The 19,706-nt window shown below is 36.4% G+C and overlaps 1 protein-coding gene and 1 long non-coding RNA gene across 2 annotated transcripts; one reads left to right on the forward strand and one right to left on the reverse strand.

Moving 5' to 3' along the window:
• Positions 1-10,099: 10,099 nt before the first annotated feature.
• Positions 10,100-11,674, reverse strand: LOC137734664 (uncharacterized protein At5g39865). The gene has a single exon (XM_068473923.2). It carries the CDS (start codon positions 11,278-11,280, stop codon positions 10,459-10,461), a length of 822 nt encoding a protein of 273 aa, XP_068330024.2. The 5' UTR covers positions 11,281-11,674; the 3' UTR covers positions 10,100-10,458.
• Positions 11,675-13,049: 1,375 nt separating this feature from the next.
• LOC148695440 (uncharacterized) lies at positions 13,050-19,706 on the forward strand. Its single transcript, XR_015963929.1, has 3 exons — positions 13,050-17,144; positions 17,844-17,902; positions 19,443-19,706. It is a non-coding gene; the product is annotated as an uncharacterized LOC148695440 (long non-coding RNA).

The raw sequence follows: 19,706 nt of genomic DNA on the forward strand, positions 1-19,706 counted from the left end.
CTGAGAAAACAACCATATAATCAAAAGAACAATATTGACAAAAAAATAAATTAAACCTTAAGATTATTTTGGAAGAAACTTCAATTTATAGGGAAGTAGTCTAGTGGAAAGAGGGAGTTTTTGGCTATTTCTTCATCGATAATTTCTTGGTTGGTTGCTGACGAAAAATGTAGTGAGTTGGTTATATGTATATATCTTTGAAGATAACTAGGTTACGTATACTCAAAAGATTTACTGGAAATGCAGATTTATTAGTTTTCCTACTCACATGAAAATTGTTGAATCAAATATCTTGTTATTTAACATCAATCTCTAAACTAAAAATGTGAAACGAAATTTGTATTTCAAGTGGTTAAAAGTATTTACTAGTCCTTGTCAAAGGCCCTCTGTTATCCCTCTCTCTAATAGTTAATATTGTTTGTTAAATATTAATTTTTACATTTGTAATTATTAGAATTTATGGATCTTAGTGGAAAGCAATGATAAAAGACTTCCCGCTTTGCAAGAATCGAAAGAAACACCGCTAAAACGAAGTAAAAATCTATCACAATTCATTTTTATTTGCTTTAACTCATTGGTTATATAATTCTGTGTTGAAGTTGAATACAATGATACATAGTATGGTGAAGTAGTAAATAATGAGACTCCAATAACTATTTAGTTTCTCCTAACATTCTAATTAACTAACAATGGTTAATTACTTAAGGAAACACTAGCCTTGCATCCTTCGCTTGTAAGTCGTAACCCGTGAGGATGGGTTTCATATCCCACCGTATCTACGATATTGGTATCTAGGATACCCATCTTGTACGTCCAAATTATATTTTGACCCCATCAATGAACGGCATGGACTCGTATTCAATTTAATGGCTCATGTCCCGTCCGATCCGGTCCACCAAAAGGGTCATTAGGGCTCGTTTGGTTTGTAAGATTGTATTGGAATGGATTGGAGGAATAACTCCTTAATTTGAAGGTATATTGAGGTGAGAAATGAAAAATTATGACAGTTTAGAACGTAGCAGATGGATTACTTATGAAGAAAATTTATCCATTTCAATCCTCCTCAAAATAATAGATTAGAAAGGATGAGTTTTCTTCTTGTCTAATCCTCTTCTAATCCCTCAAACGAAAAATCATGTCAGTCTTAATCGACGCAAGCTCCATTTATTTCAATGCCACGTGCATTTCAATCAAGTGTGTTAGACAACGTGTTGATTTTAACCGATGCGACTTCTATTTATTTCGACCCCACATTCTTGTCAATCAAGTGTGTCAGATGTCGTGTCAGTTGAAACTGACACAAGTTTCATTTAATTCGGCGCCACGTACAATTAATTCGATGTCAGCACAGTTACTGTCGATTTTAACCGACGCCAACTTACTATCCATATTTAAACCCCTAACATCCCCATTTCATCCGTGCTTTCATTTCCGTTTCTTCCCCATTTCATCAGTGCAAGCACTTTTGTTTAATTCCATCTTCCTTTTGTGTCCCTTTCTTCCCCGATTTCAGTCTTTCTCCTTCTCCTTCTAGTAATTTTTGCTATGGATCAACATTCAAAGGAACTCCAATTCGAAGAGGAAGAGTTCAAAGCTGGTTCATTTTTAAATTATTATTGTTATTAATTTCAGTTTCTGTTTTGTATTTTAACTAGTATCATGCTTAAATTGATTTTTGTTTCTTGGTTTTTAATTGTTTGTTCTGTATTAGTAAGGAACATCTCAACGGAGACGCAGACCCTCAATTCCCAAATGGACAGAACAACCTTGTTCATTTGATTCGTTTGGAAAATGCATTAGTGATAATTCTAGTGCTTTTTCAAAATATGTAGCGGCAGAGGTTAGAGATCACAGAAATCTTCCGTTGACGAGAGACTGGCGTTTGATTAAGGAACATGACAAGGAGGTGTTCTAGAATAGAATAAAGGTATAGATTTTTTTTTTTTACTTGAAAATAGTATAATAAATCAGTGATTATAATAATAATAATTAATTAGCTTGATTTTTTTTTTTTTTTTTTAATTTAAGGAAGTACTATTTTTCAAGAAGAAGATATGGCGAAAATGCCTATGATCCGCCACATGATGCTTCAGATTGCGGAGCATGTGCACAAAAAGCATAGAAATAAATTAAAAAAATAGTATACTAATAGAGCAATCAATGAGCACTACAACCCTCATCCTGATGTGAATCCTACACAGTGGGTTGAGTTGATGGCATACTGTAATAAAGAAAGAACAAAGTTAAACATTTTATGGTTTATTTTGTTATACCTTTAAATTTGTCTAATAAATTCTCTTATTTTTCAGGAGATTGCCGAAAAAGATAAAGATTAATCGGCAGTTGAAAACAATGAACCATACAACCGGTTCAAAATCTTTTGCAAGAGTGCGGCGAGAATATGCATGGGTTATACATTTTTTTTTTTTTTAAAATGTAGTTAATTTTAAATTTATCTAGTTGTTAGAAATTTTATTTTTAATATGAAGTTTGTTTAAAATTGTTTGTTTTTTCATTGACATATAATTAAAGCGGAATAAGCATGGGAAGTAGCCATATCCTATTTCTTTTTTTCATCATTGTCATACACAAAAAGATAGAACTTGGATTGATGAAACATCTCAGCGCTCAGGGGTAATTAATTTTTTCTTGTTAATATTTCATTGTTATTAATTTTTAATATCTATAGTTTATTTTTCTATTTTATAATTATTGAATTTTTATTTCTAAAAATTATATTGCAAAGCAACCATGGAGAGCAATATTCAATCTTTGATTGAGTCTGGCCAAGAAGACAATGATGAACTTAGGACCCGAGTTTATGTTGAGATAATAGGTCCTGAGAGTCACTCCATGCCCAAATCCTTTGACTCCATTATGACTCTCAAGACTCATCGTCTCGACATAAACTCGGGTCTTAAGTTCAGCATTATCTAATTAGTCAGACTTAATCAAATATAAAATATTACTCTCCATGCTTCTCTTGCAATACAATTTTTAAAAATAAAAATTTAACAATCATAAAACAGAAAAATTAATTATAGATATTAAAAATTAATAACAATGAAATATTAACACGAAAAAATCCCTATACGTTGAGATGTTTCATCAATCCAAGTTCTATTTTTTTGTGTATGACAATGACGAAAAAAAAAAAAACAAGATCTATCTATTTCCCATGCTTATTCAGCTTTAATTATAAGTCAATGAAAAAACAAACAATTTTAAGCAAACTTAACATTAAAAATAAAATTAGTAACAACTATAAAATAAATTTAAAATTAACTACATTTTTTTTAAATGTACAACTCATATATATTCTCATCGCACTCTTGCAAAAGATTTTGAACCAGTTGTACAGTCCATTGTTTTCAACTACCGATTAATCTTATTTTTTTCGGCAATCTCCTAAAAAATAAGGGACTTTATTGAACAAATTTAAAGATGTAACAAAATAAACCATAAAACGTTTACCTTTGTTTTTTCTTTATTGTAATATGCCAGCAACTCAATCCACTATGCAAGATTCATATCAAGAGGAGGGTTGTAATACTCATCGACTGCTCTATTAGTATAATAATTTTTTCTAACTATTTCTATGTTCTTTGTGCTCATGCTCCGCAATCTGAAACATCATGTGACGGATCATAGACATTTTCGCTCTTGAAAAACAATACTTTTCTAAATTTATTAAAAAAAAAAAAAAACTCAAACTAACTAATTATTATTATAATCATTAACTTATTCTACTATTTTCAAGTAAAATATATATATATATATATATATCTTTATTCTATTCCAGAAAACTTCATTGTCATGTTTCTTAATCAAACGCCAATATCTTGTGAACCGAAGATTTCTGTGATCTTTAACTCTGCCGGTACATATTTTGAAAAAACACTATAATTATCACTAATGTATTTTCCAGACGAATCAAATGAACAAGGCTATTCTATCCATTTGGGAATTAAGGGTCCACGTCTCTGTTGAGGTGTCCCTTATTAATATAGAACAAACAATTAGAAATCAAGAAACAAAAATTAATTTTCAATTGAAACATAATACTAGTTAATAAAACAAAACAGAAACTGAAATTAATAATAATAATAATAATAATAATTTAAAAATAAACCAGATTCGAACTCTTCTTCTTTGAATTGGAGTTCCTCGTAAATTTGATTTTCGATATGTTGATCCATAGCAAAAGTTACTAAGAAGAGAAGGAGAAAGACTGAAATTGGAGAAGAAATGGACGCACGGGGAAGAGGGAATTAGCCAAACTACAAAACACAAATTGAAGATAAATAAAAATAATTTAAAAACGACCCAGTTTCGAACTCTTCCTCTTCAAATTGTTGTTCCTCAAAATGTTGTTCTTCGAATATTCATCCATGACAAAGGCTCCTGGAAGCAGAAGGAGAGAGAGAACTGAAGAAAAATAAGCAGGGAAAGAAAGGGGGCGCACAGAGGAAATGGGGGATGACAGGACTTTTATTACGGGAGAAAACCTTCCGTCGGTCGTCAAAAACCGACACCAACTGTGACCCACTGACATCTCTCTACCAATTCATTATTTCGTCTGCTCAACCGACACCCCTCACTGACACACTGCAATTAACGATCACGTCGCTTAAAACACTTCTCACTGACACACTGCAATTAATGATCACGTCGCTTAAAACCGACACTCTCACTGACACACTGCAATTCCAACACATCTCACTGACACACTGCAATTCCAACACATCTCACTGACACACTGTACTTAATGATCACGTCGCTTAAAACAGACACTCCTCACTGACACACTGCAATTACTGATCACGTCGCTTAAAACCGACACACCCCTCAATGACACACAGCTATTAATATATGTTAATAAAAACTGACACCAACTGTCACCCACTGACGTCCCTCTACCCAATTCACACCACCGATTCAAAATATTTATGTATTCGAGCTTTTTGATGGCGCTATTGCCGATGGAGTTGACATTATTACAATTTCTGTTGGAAGCAATACTCCCCAGTGCTTGTAACCTGGACACTATATCAATTGGATCTTTTCATGCAATAAAGACAGGGATACTCACTGCACAATCTGCGGGGCAACAGTGGTCCTTCCCTGGGTACCGTATCAAGTGCAGCGCCCTGGATAATAAATGAACAAGTTTGTTTTGTTTTTGAGACGTGATATTCAAACATCTTTTTTTATTTTTTTTGTATGTTTTTTAGATTTTCGATCATCGAATTAGATAAATTAAAAAGATTAACTTACAAAATATTAACAATGATGTATCAGAAGTAAAAAATGATGTGTTGCTAGCACACCTTTGTTTTTCAATCTCTTTTGGAATTGCGGGTCCACGAGTTTTCCGTTGAGATGTTATTTATAATATAGAAAAACATTTGTGATGTATATTTAAAAACCAAAGTATACCTAACTCTCAAGATAAAAGTTCGAAAAAAAAAAATATTAGACTAGTTTGGTTCCATAACAGTATTTTTTATTGAATTTGGTTCATTGAATAATCAAAATTAATCAACCACATCAAGTGACCAAGTGGTAAGAGCGCAGATTTCAGCTCTTAAAATACAAAAAACAGGGAGGTCCCGGGCTCCAAGCTAGTGAGTCTGCTTGACTGTGGCCAGGAGAAAGCTGAAATGCCTCTGTGAGTTTTCTAGACCCCTAGAAAGGGTGGATAACAAAAATTAGAAACCTCTTCTTCTTCTTTATAAGCATTGCATGCACATCCATAGAGGCAACTAGCCTGTCCGCTGCACCTGCCCAAATTGTTGGAGGGTCCCGAACATCGATCACAAGTGTTTCTTCAGGCTTCCAGAGGGTCTCGAGACCTCCCGGGTCTCTATATGGATCCATCTATGTACCTAACTCCAAGAAACAAAAATCAATTTTCAATTTAAGCATAATATTAATCGAACTACAAAACACAAACTGAAGATAATAAAAATAATTTAAAAGCGAAATAATAGCACTAATAATTTTTAAGTGAGTTTTAACGAAAAACTCGCGGTACTGTTCACTTTAATGAAAAACCATATTTTTACACTAAAAAGTCAAACCTGATACTATTCATTTTACCCTTTATTTTGTCCTTATCGTTAAAACTCAAAATTTTCAAACATCTTTCATTAGTTTTCTTTAGTTTCTATAGTTGCAAATTCTTTGAATTTGGTATGGATTTTCAGGCTAACTACACAAAAGTGTACAAAAGTACGAAATAATTAAGGAGAAGGAAATTTAACGACACTGAATTGGAGGAGGAACTTCCCAAAGCAGTATAGATTCAACTCTAGAAGCTTGTTTGCCTTATATCGAATTCATTGAATAAGATCAATGGACAAAAATTAATTAAGGATACGTGATAAAAACTGGTGTTTAAATGGTGCTACCCAAATAATATAGAGGGATTCGTACTTGATTCTCATAGCAACAATTTCCTTTTATATATAACTGATGTGTAAAATCTTGTATTTAAATACTTTGCTATCGTTATTCATTCAAAACGTGAAAAATTAGGATTGTAAATCGGCTCGAAACAACTTGAACTTTCACTAGGTTTAATCTTTGTTTGATTAGTTAAAGCTCGGCTTGTCAAAGAAACAAGCAATGAACGTTAGTGTATCTGACCGTTCAAGTTCGTGAGAAGTTGTTACCTTTTACCAAACAACTCAAACTAAATTGAAAATCATCCCAATACAAACTGAGGCCTAAAACGAAAATGCATAACTAGATTTTATTCAACAAGGTTGTTTTTGAAGAGTCGCACATTCACTTGCTCATGAAGTCGCAATTCGACAGAAGCAGCAAAGTAGCAGAGAAGAAAGCAAAAAACAACCTATTTTACAACTTATTTACACCAAATAAGCAGCACAAAATCGATTCTTGAAGGTGAACTAACGAGAGAAATCAGGTCTCACAGGCAGTAGCAGCCCTAGCATCTTACCAAGTTACAATAATAATAAAAAGATAAACGACTACGTGATCGTCTTAAAAAACTATGTTTGAAAATTTCATGACATATTTTATTACTAAAATGTGTCCCCAGGTTGTGATATTTTGTTACAAGGCGGAACCCACTTACTATAGTAGATAGCTCAAAACAGTTTTATTTCGGTATCAAGCTTGAATGTTTTATGTTGGCTAGAGTTTAGTTGTATAAGAAGCAAGCTAAGCCTAACTCGAGCTCAAAATAAGTTAATTATGTCAAGCTTGAGCAGAATGATAAACGCTTTAACACGGCTTATTTACAATGATAATTCTATCAAATCATGAATGAGGGTAGGATGTTACGTTGGGTCTAGATAATAAATCTTTATTCAATTGAACAAAATATGTCACCGTATCGAACAAGTTGATGCTAACCTTCTCCTATGTTTATTAACAAACAAGGAATTAGAAAAGTTTTATCTTTCCCTTATAATCAGTAACAAAAGTACATAAAATTCAAGAATCACATCAATTAAGGGAGCTAATTGATCTGATCCGCTTGCCTTATTTTTCGTATTTCTAAGTTCTCACGTTCAGTTCATTTCTCATTCTTGTTGAGTAAACATGCCCTAAGATTCTCACGTAATCTCAAACTCAAAACACTCATAATTCTCTATTCTTCTTCATCTTCGAAGAATTTATGAAAGCATAAAAGAGTGATATTAGAAAGAATCTAAACAATAGCCTAAAATACAAGAAGCACATTTTCTTGGCATATTGCAATTCTCGTGAGAAGTTAATATCATCATGCAACACTCAATGTTTGTACACAAAATCTCAAAATAGAACACCCAAAATAAAACCCGTAGATTGTTGCCCATATGCTCATCAAACGCAAGAAAGAAGTGTTGTCCACGTATCACCGTTAGTAGCTTGTAATTTTTTTTTTATTCTATGAAGAAACAAATTTTTATTGGAAAGAAACAATAAAAATACAAAAGCGGATAAGAAGTCCCCAAAGGCACAAACAAAACAAGATAAATACCACCATCATCCATACATTTAGAAATTATAAAAACAACACAAAACTAACTAATAGCGTCCGGGCCCCCACCACATCCCAGGCTTGACTCCGCCGTAGCATAATATTGTTTGCTTTGGGCCCCGACCACGCCCTCACGGTTTTGTTTCTAGGAACTCACAAGAAAACTTCTCAGTAGGTCACCCATCCTGAGATTGCTCTCGCACGAACTCGCTTAATTTCAGAGTTCCAATGGAACTCGAAGCTAATGAGTTTCTAAAAGGCCTCGTGCTAGGTAAAGATGAGAATATACATATAACGCTTACAGGATCATCACCCTTAGGCGGTGTGAGATCTTACAATCCACCTCGTTAGGGGCCCGACGTTCTCGTCGGCATATTTTCGGCCAGGGATTGGCTCTGATACCAAATTCTCACATCCTGACCAGGGCCCCCACCACATTTCGGGCTCTACTCCACCGTAGCACGATATTGTTCGCTTTGGACCCCGACGACGCCCTCACGATTTTGTTTCTGGGAACTAATACGAGAACTTCCCAGTGAGTCACCCATCCTGGGATTGCTCTTGCGCAAACTCGTTTAACTTCGAAGTTCCGATGGAACCCGAAGCCAGTGAGTTCCCAAAAGGCCTCGTGCTAGGTAGATATGAGAATATACATATAAGGCTTACAGGATCCTCATCCCTGGGCGGTGTGGGATCTTACATAGCCACATTCTAGTTACGCTAAATTTCTAAAGAGGACAAATATCTAAATTTTGTAGCTTGTAATTTAAGTAGTGAACATCATTTGCATTTGAACTGCACTTAGATCCTTTGATTCCCCCTCCCTCAATGTAACCATGGGCGTAGAAAAATTATCTTCCATCTCAAAAAACATACTGGTAGATCTAGAAGTTAAAATTCATGGGGAAAATACGTAGCATTTTCGGAGGCCGGCAAGTTCACCAGCCTTACTGGTTCCGATGGAGGGAGGGAGGGAAAGTGTAGGAAAAGGAAGGAGAGAAAAAAAGGAAAGAGAAGTAAAAGAGTTTTGAGGGTCCAATTTTAAAATGAGTAAAAGCTCATTTAAAGAAAATGTTTTGAGGTTCCAAAAGCACTTTAAGTATTTTTCCAGAATTTACTAAGAATTTTACTAATGATTGTTTATAAAAATATTTTTACCAAAAGTGTTTTCAAGTATTTTAAAAGCACATCCAAACCAAATGCCAGCATAGTTTGGATGTCCAAAAGATATATTCTAAATGCCAGCAAACCAAAGAACATAAGATAAGATGAACACTCAAAATTTACAGTTGCATACATGTCATGAACAAACTTAAATTATAAATGACAACCACGGAATCCGGTGAACGAAAAGTAATCGTACCTCGGCCAGAAATATGCGCAGAATGGAGTAAACAGGTAAAGAAATTAGATAACAAAGACTCCAACAAGCACAATTGTGAAGTCAGGATATCCTAAACAAAAGCATAGTACTGTTACATGATTTTTCATACACAGCAGTATGGGAAGAACGGTCCTTGAAGGCCTCTTGCTCATTAGAAGTGCGGTTCGAGGTCATCGGTGGAGGGGGTTGAGACTCGCAAGAAAATCCCGATCAAATCCCTAGCCTAGCTTAAACCCATTATCTCAGATGGAAAATAACAGATACACATACCACAAAGTAAATGTAACACCATATACAGTTATCTACTAAAATCGAAACCCCTAATCAAGTAAAACCACTCTCAACGTACGCTCAAGATTGATAGCGAAATAATCTGGTAAAAAAACACCACCCTAGTCTTACCCTACACAGGTAATTTCTTGTGTCATACTCTCTCTACAGTCTTTGATTGACAGTCTAAGAACAACATAAGTACCCCTGATATCTGGACTCATATATCTGCGAGATTAGTGTGCACATTTATGTAATTTCAAACTCTTTCTGTATCACACCCATTGCAACTGAGTGAATAAATTCACAATAAAATGGGAATCCAAACACAAAGGCCAAATCCTCATTCCATTTAGTATAGATCATCACATCATCAACACATCCACAAATTTAAAAAAAAAAAAAAACACATATACATGTACACTAGATTTTATTAAATGCCAAAGAAATTCAAGAGTAAATAATTAAGACATAAATAAATCCAATCTCAATACATTTCATCAGTCATCGCAACCCTTGCGATGATAGCACAATACTAAATATTTACATTAGCATTTGGGAGGGCAGAAACACCTCGCCCCACTGTATATTACAATCAGACATACCCATACCAATTTGCATTTCGATAATAAACCCTGTTATTCAAAATGCAGTTCAAAGAGTGAATGAACATCCATTCCCCACAGATGCACAATCAACCAACAAAAAAGAAACCACAAATCATGAAACATTACCATCAACTATTCTCGAGTATTTATTCATGAACAGAGGAGCGTCTAGATTATGGGGTAAACTGGCATTTGACAATTTAACAACTGCAATCGGGACACCGAATCAAACCGTTTTCATTGCATTCGGAGCACCTCTTCAGCATTCCTTCATCTTCATCGAACACCTTCCTACTCCCACTGCAATTCACGCAGGGCAAGAACCGTGCATCCCCACAACCTTCGCACACATACCCGGGTTTCCGAGTGGGAATCCCTTGAAGAATTTTTGCCAATTCACCGGTTTCAAACAGCTGTTTGATCACCTCAGCACCTCCCACATACTTTCCCCTTATAAATACTTGTGGCAAACTCACATTCTTCTCACCCAAAACGCTCTGCAACTCTTTTCGATAAGCCGAATCCATTGATATGTCTCTCTCATCGACCCAAACCCCAAACCCTCTGAATATCATCCTCACAGCATAACAATCTTCATATGTCCTCCGAATTCCTCTCAAACTCGTGAAATACACCACAATCCGATCATCGGTGCCCGGCAGCCAAATTGACAGGATCCGGAAATCGGGCGCCATGGATTTTGGCATGGCCATTGATTTCGACGGTCTTAGCTTGACCGTCAGGGATTGCGATTCATCGGGGTTTCGAGACACGGGTTTCTCCGATTCGAAGAAATTGCAGAGCTTCTTGACCTTCCCTTTGAAGGAGCTGCTGGCGGACCGCACCGTCTCGATTGAATTGTAGAATTTCTTGAAAGAATTGGTGTGGTGATCGATGGAGGCCTGCAAATGGGGCTTTTTGGGGGCATCCATGGTGGTTGGGTACATGGTAAGCGATCGATTGAAGAAGTAGGTGGGTTTGGACTTACCCGCCAATTCGACCCTATTTTCGAGATCCGCCATCGACCCAGATGAAAAATCACCGGAAATTTGAATTCTTTGATATCTTTCGGGGGGTTTTGCAACGCTAGGGTTTGAATTCGAATTCGAATTCAAATTCGATAAAGAAATGGACAGAACTGACCGTACAAATTAGGGCTAATCAGAAATGTCGAAGAATGAATTGTTTCTTTTCTAGCAATCGGAGAATAAATGGGTTGATCGGAAAAAAGAAGATGACCGTCGGATTGCGGTGGTGGAAAAAGAGGAGTGACGGTGGCGATTGGGAGATATATGGGCAGGTAGAAGAAGACGAGGGAAATGGGGGTTTGTTGGATGTGTTGACAAAAGCGAGTGTTTTCTCGTTTTTGTTTTTGATTCTGTTGTGTTTGTTTGTGACAGAGAAAATGGCTTTTAAAACGGAGGCTTGTTTGCAAAGCTAGGTGCTGCTGTATCCGTATTATTTTCTTACCCATCTTATATTTTTTTAATTTTCATTCACCGTAAAATAATTTGAAAGACAATTACTATCTTCTCATATATTTCCTAAAATATCTTTAATAATCTTAATTTTTAAAATAAAATAAGTTTAAAGAACGACTAATTTTTAAAAGTTTAACAAAATTAAACACATATAAACATTCTCGCTCAATTTAGATTAAACAACTACAATTATACTCCAAACGTGACAACGACAACTCATTCTCTTTGAAAGTTACTTTTTTCTTCTCCTTTCTCTAATAATGTAGGCTTGAATATCCGTTAATTGAAAAAAAAACATAAAAAAAAAAAACTCTCCAAATTCGTTTCATTTACAAAATTATCATCTACGTCATTTTCTTTTTTTTTTTGGGGGAAGTGGATGTCATTTTCTGTTTAGAGAGAGAAACATTGTGCTTTACTTGAATTTTAGGCTTGGACTTTTGAAAAAGGAGCGCTGATTGCTGACGTTCGGCCCCACGGTCCTGTTTTGATTAAAAGACACGATTAACTATCACAAAGTCGCAGGTAAGTTTTGAATTTTTAGGGTAGTTTCATTTTTTTCACCTGCTAAGAATCATAGTATTATTAAAAGAGATATTATATACTAATTTATATTAAACCGAATGAGCGCAATGAATTTAAAAGAAGAACAATAATTAACTATTTAAAGGATGAGTAGGAGTTCATGCTTAAAACTTTACGTTACTTATTCATAGAATTTTATGTTAATGATAAGAACCGTTCATATTACAAACCTCTCTATAAATATCACTTTTGCAAAAAAAAAATCAATTAAAACTAATGTCGTTTAGTTATCTAACTGTATAAAATAGATGAACGAATTGATTAAAATATTACGAACTACATATTTGATAACAATAGATTGACTTTTAATTCGATTTTTACAGAGTTGATATTTACAAATGATTCATAATATGAATAATTTAATCATAAGCACGAAACTCTGTGATTTTCTACTCATCCTTAAGTAGTCAAGCATTGTTCTTAAAAGAAAAACCTTAACAATGAGGTAATTCGATACTTATCAGAATTTTTAATTTTCGTTTCAATAAGCATGAGAATTTGAACATTGTTGTATGCGTGTATCTTATGCTCTTGTTTCATTCTTGTTATGTTTCTCCTGCAATTTTAAATTTGTGAAACAAAAACTGACAAATTCCAAGATATGTTAATTTATTGGTTATCATTTATTCTTTGGGTTATATTATTATGTGTTAAGTCTTACTCTGTTGTTTAATGGTTTATATAATTATTGTTTTATGCAAGTCATGTGTGAGCACGTGTGACATCCCACATCGCCCAGGGGACTGATCCTTAAATGTATATTCTCATCTCTACCTAGCACGAGGCCTTTTGGGAGCTCACTGGCTTCGGGTTCCGTAGGAACTCCGAAGTTAAGCGAGAAGAGGGCTAGAGCAATCCCATGATGGGTGACCCACTGGGAAGTTGCTCATGAGTTCCCAAAAACAAAACCGTGAGGGAATGGTAAGCCCAAAGCGGACAATATCGTGCTACGGTGGTGAAGCGGGCCCGGGAAGTGATCCGCCCCGGGCCGGGATGTGACAATTTGGTATCAGAGCATATGTTGGGCAGTATTGTGTTCATCACACGCGTGATGTGAGCACTCTTGGTTTTTGTGTTTGACGTTCGAATGATGCCACCTCGTCGAATATGGAAAGATATGCTAACTTTTCTTAAGTTTTGGACAATTATATTGTGTTCACGACATTTTAGATGATCATTTTGGCCATGTCCATAGAACTAAAACGAAGATTTTCCTTGTGGAGGAAAGGTATACAAGTGAGGCAAGTTGATGGCTTAAGTAAATGTTTTGATAATCATGTATTGCCAGAGATATTACCAAATAATTCTATCATTGTCCTACCGCCATTAGTATTGATTCTTTAAAGATTGGAAATCTTAGTTAATCTTGATTTCTTAGTAACATTCCGCGGAAGATCATCGGAGGGATAATTATTGTTCGGTCCCTATTAGCACTAATATCTTCAAGCGTACTTGTGTTCATGTTGGATCTTTAGGAGGAAGATCGACTGTCGATGAAGTCTTTTTGAAAGTAGATATTAAGCAAGGTCTTTTTCTAGCATTGAGATTTTTCAATCAACGCTATTCCAGATTTTTGCTTTCGTAGTTGTACTTATTAAATGTGTGAGAATAGGCTTGCGAATGTAAGTTGTCATATCCTGGGAGTTGTAGAAATCCGAAAAGCAATCATCAAATCCTCCTAGGATCAATGAACTACTTCGCTTGAGCCGAATAAATTAGGATCGTGGAAGCTTAGGAATAAGCTTTGCAATAGGACGTTAAACTCATGATTGTTGTTTTACCTTATCACTTATTTAGGTAAACGAAAACCCTTTGACTAACCACCTCTCGATCACTTCCATAGACATTAGAATCGAAATGCGGGATGATATCTCACTGTTAGATTGTTATAAGTGTCGAGGAAACTGTGAAGACCTTTTAGTTCGTGTCGTAGAGTTGGTTAGTAGTACTGTAAATTTCGAGGACGTATACTTTTGGCGTCATATCCCAAAAATCCTACCGCGGATACCACCACATTGTTAAGTTGGTATGGCAACATGACGGAGTATTGCTTTTACTTTTCACGATTCGAATCGTTTGAAACGAATCATCTTATTCATTGACCTAAAGTCAACAGTCATCACCTTATTTCGAAGGCTAAATGACACTTCTCGGTGGAGATTTTGATGATGCATGATGATTGTCGATTGATGTGATAAGTCAATTCGGATTCAGACTTTCTTAGTATGTTAACGCTTATGTTTCTCGGTGGTAGAACCGCTAAAGATGAACCATCATACTTCTGACCTAGAATTAACAATTTCTAATTTCATTGGAATATTGATTGGGACTCTTATGTAGAAAAGTGTGTCCAAATCTTCATTGATCTTAGAACTTTTTATTACATTTACATTTTGGAACAAGCTAAGTTCTGTCTGAGGCAATAGTAGAATTAAATCAGCATCTATGAGTGCACTATCGTGTATCTACTCTCGCACATTTCTAGCTTGTCCTTTTCTATTTAATTGGGAAGTATCTTTTTATATGCGCAGTTCGAGATATGTGGTATATGTAAAGAATGTGAAATTCATTAATTGTGATGCTAAACCGATGATACGCTTATATGATGTTCCAATTGGTGGTTGTTTACTTAAGTAGAAAACAATATTCTTCTTGCTCAAAAAAATTGAAGTATTGGCAATAGTTATTTCCTGAAAATGGGTGTTGAAATTTCAACAATAAGACACTTGTGAAGACCACTAAGATAGAAGTGGGATGTAGTCAACCTCTTCGGGTGATGTGATCTAGAAGTTCTCTTTGTGACGTGACCAAATGTGGAAGTAGGGAAGAGATAAAATCGAGGCTTCCTTTGATGTGTTTTAAATGAATCCTCACTCTAGATGGACCTTGCCCTTGATTAATGTTGTGAGGATATTGAGGTTATAGAGTTCAAAATTTTCTGGACAACTACAATTTTCTAAGTGCGTCCAGAGGACGATGACTTTTTGAGAAAACTACTCCTAGACTTTTATACCAATTTCAGCAAACAGAAACCTGACAAGATTATCATCTTGGTGTATTTATATTTCATCGTGTTACATGTTTCACTTCCAAGCCTTTGGAAGTCGTTATGAAGGTTTTGAGTATTAGAAGTTGTTCCTGATTGCATTTCTATCCCTAGATTAACGATTAGTTTGAAATGAGTTACTCAGACCTTTGTGGACGAGTTGCATCTTGTTTGTCCCACCAGTAGCATGGTTGCAGTATATCCTTATCTCCATTTTAGTCACTTGTAACCACGGTTACAATTTCAGGTTAACTATGATATCATTGGAGTTGATGTATGGAGATTTTACGCACAACGCATATTTAATGAACGCATACTTTTGTTAGAATTATGGGTAACTACGGTTACATTCCTGTTTAGGAGTATGGTATCCTTCGAAATATAATATAAATATTGTATGTGCAGTTTGTGATTTACAGCAGATTATTGCGAACAAATATTTGATTGAGATTGTGATGTAGAAAATTTATGTTATTGACGATGTTGCCTCAGAAGGTAGTGAATGAGTACGATCGAGGCTGGCATGTGTATTTCCCATTGAGGGGCAAGATGGTAATATTGCACCCTCGGGAATTGTTACTTGCTTATCAAGACAACAGTGAATTGTCGGTTTTGCGGGGTGCAGACCGTAATATTAATAACTTATTCGTTGGGTTGTTAAGCAAGTAAACAAGTAGATTATTCTACGTTAATATTTGTATTTACTTATTTAATTCGTTAATGGTTGTTTGGGCTTGACCCAAAAATATTACATGCTTAATTTCGAAGTGCGTTACGCTTTGAACACGTTTATGAGAGGATAGTAGGAATTTGGAGGCATGAAAGAAGAGTCACTACGCTCCGATCATGACGGAATGTCATCCTCTTTTATGTAGTCGCCATCACTTTGTATCTTCCTCGTGTATGTATTTACATACATATATCTCTTTAATTTTGAGTATTCTACTTTGGACTGATGATTTTAAATTTCGAGGACGAAATTTTCTTAAGGTGGGTAGAATGTGACAACCCGTTCCGAATTTTACGTTTTTATTTTATTTTAAAAGCGTGAATTTACTAAATTGCCCTAGAGGCAAGGATTTTGACTTCCGTTGACCATCGACTTGAGAGGTGTGGGACTTATTCTTTAAGCATATCCTCGTAGTACTCTTTGGTACGAACGTATAGGCGAAAACCGTTTGCGCGTCCGGATTATAACGGTATAGTTACGGACGTTCGAAATTGGTTATTCAAGGTTTAGTGTGTATTTAAATTAAACCCCCACTTTGTGGGGGAAGCCCAAAATCAGTAACGGAGGGAGGAAAGAACGAAAGAAGAAAAAAAAAAAAAAAAAAAAAAAAAAAAAAGGGGGAAGAGAGCTTCCCGTGCACCCATACCCGCGCCACCACGAGACCATCTTCCAAGGCCGATTCCGGCCAACTCCGGTGGAGTTTTTCGATGCCACCACCACCATCTTGAAGCTCTCATTCCCCTCTACAAAACCCACCCAAGAACCACCTTGATTGACCATGGTATGAGGCGGTTTGAGGCCACGAAAGTTGACGAAAATCAATGGTGCTCCGGCCACCCTTTTCGATTTTCCGGCAAATCGGCAAAGCAATGGCCGATGCCACCACTTGGGCTTTGTAGCCCATCATCCCAGGAGCAAAACCCAACCAACCTTGACCCCGTTGGACCACCGTAGACGACGAATCGACGTCGGGAAGTTTTAGGCATCCGCCGGCTTCGTGGGCAAAATTGACCATCTTCCGTCCACTTTTGGACTTCGTGGCAGGTATGAAAGTTGCTCCACTCACTGAGATCTTCATTTCTGTGAAGTTTGAGAATTTTTGGAAATAGTTGGATTTTCCGGCGAGTCGGGGCAGCCGACCGCCACCCGCGGCGGCGCGTGCGGCGGCGCGTGGCCAGTGGGCCGCCAATGCTATTTTTAGGCTATGTCAAATGTCTTGAATTCAGTTTTGTCATTTGAATGACGTAGGTTGATAGTTGGAACCTAAATTCGTTACGATACGTTACTTGATAAAAATGTGAATCGATGATCCGACCGTTGGATCATCACCAAAATGGGATATATTATAATACGTAATATTTAAAGATTATAGGAATTTACAGATCGGGAATCCGACTTACGGATCTTCCTGAATTGGATTTGTAAGTTAGTAAAATAAATGTTCATGGCCACTTGTTTTAGGCAATTGGCGGAGATCTGACCGTTGGATCGTAATGAAATTTTAGTATGTTATTCTTGAAACATATTGTGGATCGTTGGGAGTTGCGGATTGGAAATCTGATATACGGATCTTCCGGGTCAAGTTATACAGGGTTGTAAACCCTACCATCGATCTTTGATCGACGGTTGACTTGTGGTCAATGGGTATCAAACTATTTTAGAATGTCGTTGAGGTTGTGTTTTATGTGAATTACGTACTCTTCGGATAAGAGTTCTGAGATGTGATTTGATAATTGGTCACAGGGACCAATCATTCAGGACGCCTCGATGTGTGCGCTAGAGAATCATAGCGTGGACTCCAAGTAAGTGGATCTTTTCCTTTTTATCGTACATATTATTGAGACTTCTATCGACACTTTTAAATTGATTAGGTATATTACTTTCATATTTAATTATTGTGAATGCTTGAAGTACGTTATGAACTACGAATGGCTTGATCCCTATTTAGGGTACGTAGGCAGTCTAACGAGACGTTAGATGCAGCCATAAAATATTTGAGACCAAAGCCTTGCTTGGGAAATTGAGTAAGGCGAAGGAAATTGGTAAAGGCAAGTTTTAGTTTTATGAATTAGTTAGCTAAATTAGTGTTAATTGGGTCGTCATGGATAATTATCCCTGAAAATAAGTAGTTTGGGAGTAATGCGTTATTGATTGTACACTTCTCACTGTATTGTTTATAATTGAACATGCTACGACATGGTTGAGTATTAGTTTGCATCATAGTATATCAATATGTATATTACTTGCATATAATTATTGGGAATGCTTTCAAGTGCAAAGGTGAACTCAGGACACCCAGGTAAGTTCAGGTGAGTTTATGGTACTAGTTGAATCGATTGCGTTATAACATGACTACAGTTATGTGTTAGGCAACTTCGATACTGTCGTACTGGTTGCCATGTGTTGCACATGTTATATTGAGATGCATTGAGAGCTCATAAACCTGCACCCCGGTGTTAGTGCTCCCGCCCGTGGCCAGGGCACAGTCCTTCACGTGATGTTCACCTCCCGCACCTTATGCTCACCTTGGATTCAAGGTAGGTGCACAGTCCTGTCGTACAGACCACTTTAGGTGGTTCCGACTCGTAGGTGACCCGCGATTATTCGCCCAGTCTTCACGTGATCGTAGCACTTGAGCTTATTTATTTACACCCAGTCCTGTCGTACAGACCACTTTAGGTGGTTCCGACTCGTGTGCAGGTATACTTATTGAGCTATATGCTAGCCAGGATTGATGAGATATGGATAAGTCGTACAGGTCACTATAGGTGACTCCGACTTATATGCTAGCCAAGATTGATGAGATATGGATAAGTCGTACAGGTCACTATAGGTGACTCCGACTTATATGCTAGCCAGGATTGATGAGATATGGATAAGTCGTACAGGTCACTATAGGTGACTCCGACTTATATGCTAGCCAGGATTGATGAGATATGGATAAGTCGTACAGGTCACTAGAGGTGACTCCGACTTATATGCTAGCCAGGATTGATGAGATATGGATAAGTCGTACAGGTCACTAGAGGTGACTCCGACTTATATGCTAGCCATGATTGATGAGATACGGATAAGTTGTACATGTCATTTTAGATGACTCTGACTGATATATCACTTTGTATTGATTTAGTTCATTTGGCCTACTTATTAATGTATGGTGGAGTTAATGGCAAACCGTGGTTTTGGTCATTTCTGAGTATGGTTTGGATATATGTATATATGTTGTACTGTCTTATGGAAAACGATACGGGTTTTACATTAGGGCATTACTTTTAGAGAGGTAATAACTTTGGGAAGCTTGGTTTTATTGCTTACTCACACCTTCTGTTTGGTGCCCTCCAGGTTTTAGCTGCTGAGTTTGTATCGACAACAATCTGTGGTGAATCTTAGTATTAATGGATATTTTTGAGGGTATGATTCTTACCCATACTACTGTACCTTACTTATGCTCTGACATCGCGTGTGAAATGAGTTCGCTCCCACTCGTAGCGCACTCTGGTACTTAGACACTTTTAGATTCAAATTTATTCACTTTTTATACACTATCACATTTTATGGCTTCGTCACCTTCCAGGTGTCGGCCAGCACAGCTCGATTCAGGGTCCA

The sequence above is a fragment of the Pyrus communis genome, chromosome 7 (genome assembly GCF_041283825.1).
Source record: "Pyrus communis isolate YQ-2024b chromosome 7, ASM4128382v1, whole genome shotgun sequence".
Classification (NCBI taxonomy): domain Eukaryota; kingdom Viridiplantae; phylum Streptophyta; class Magnoliopsida; order Rosales; family Rosaceae; genus Pyrus; species Pyrus communis.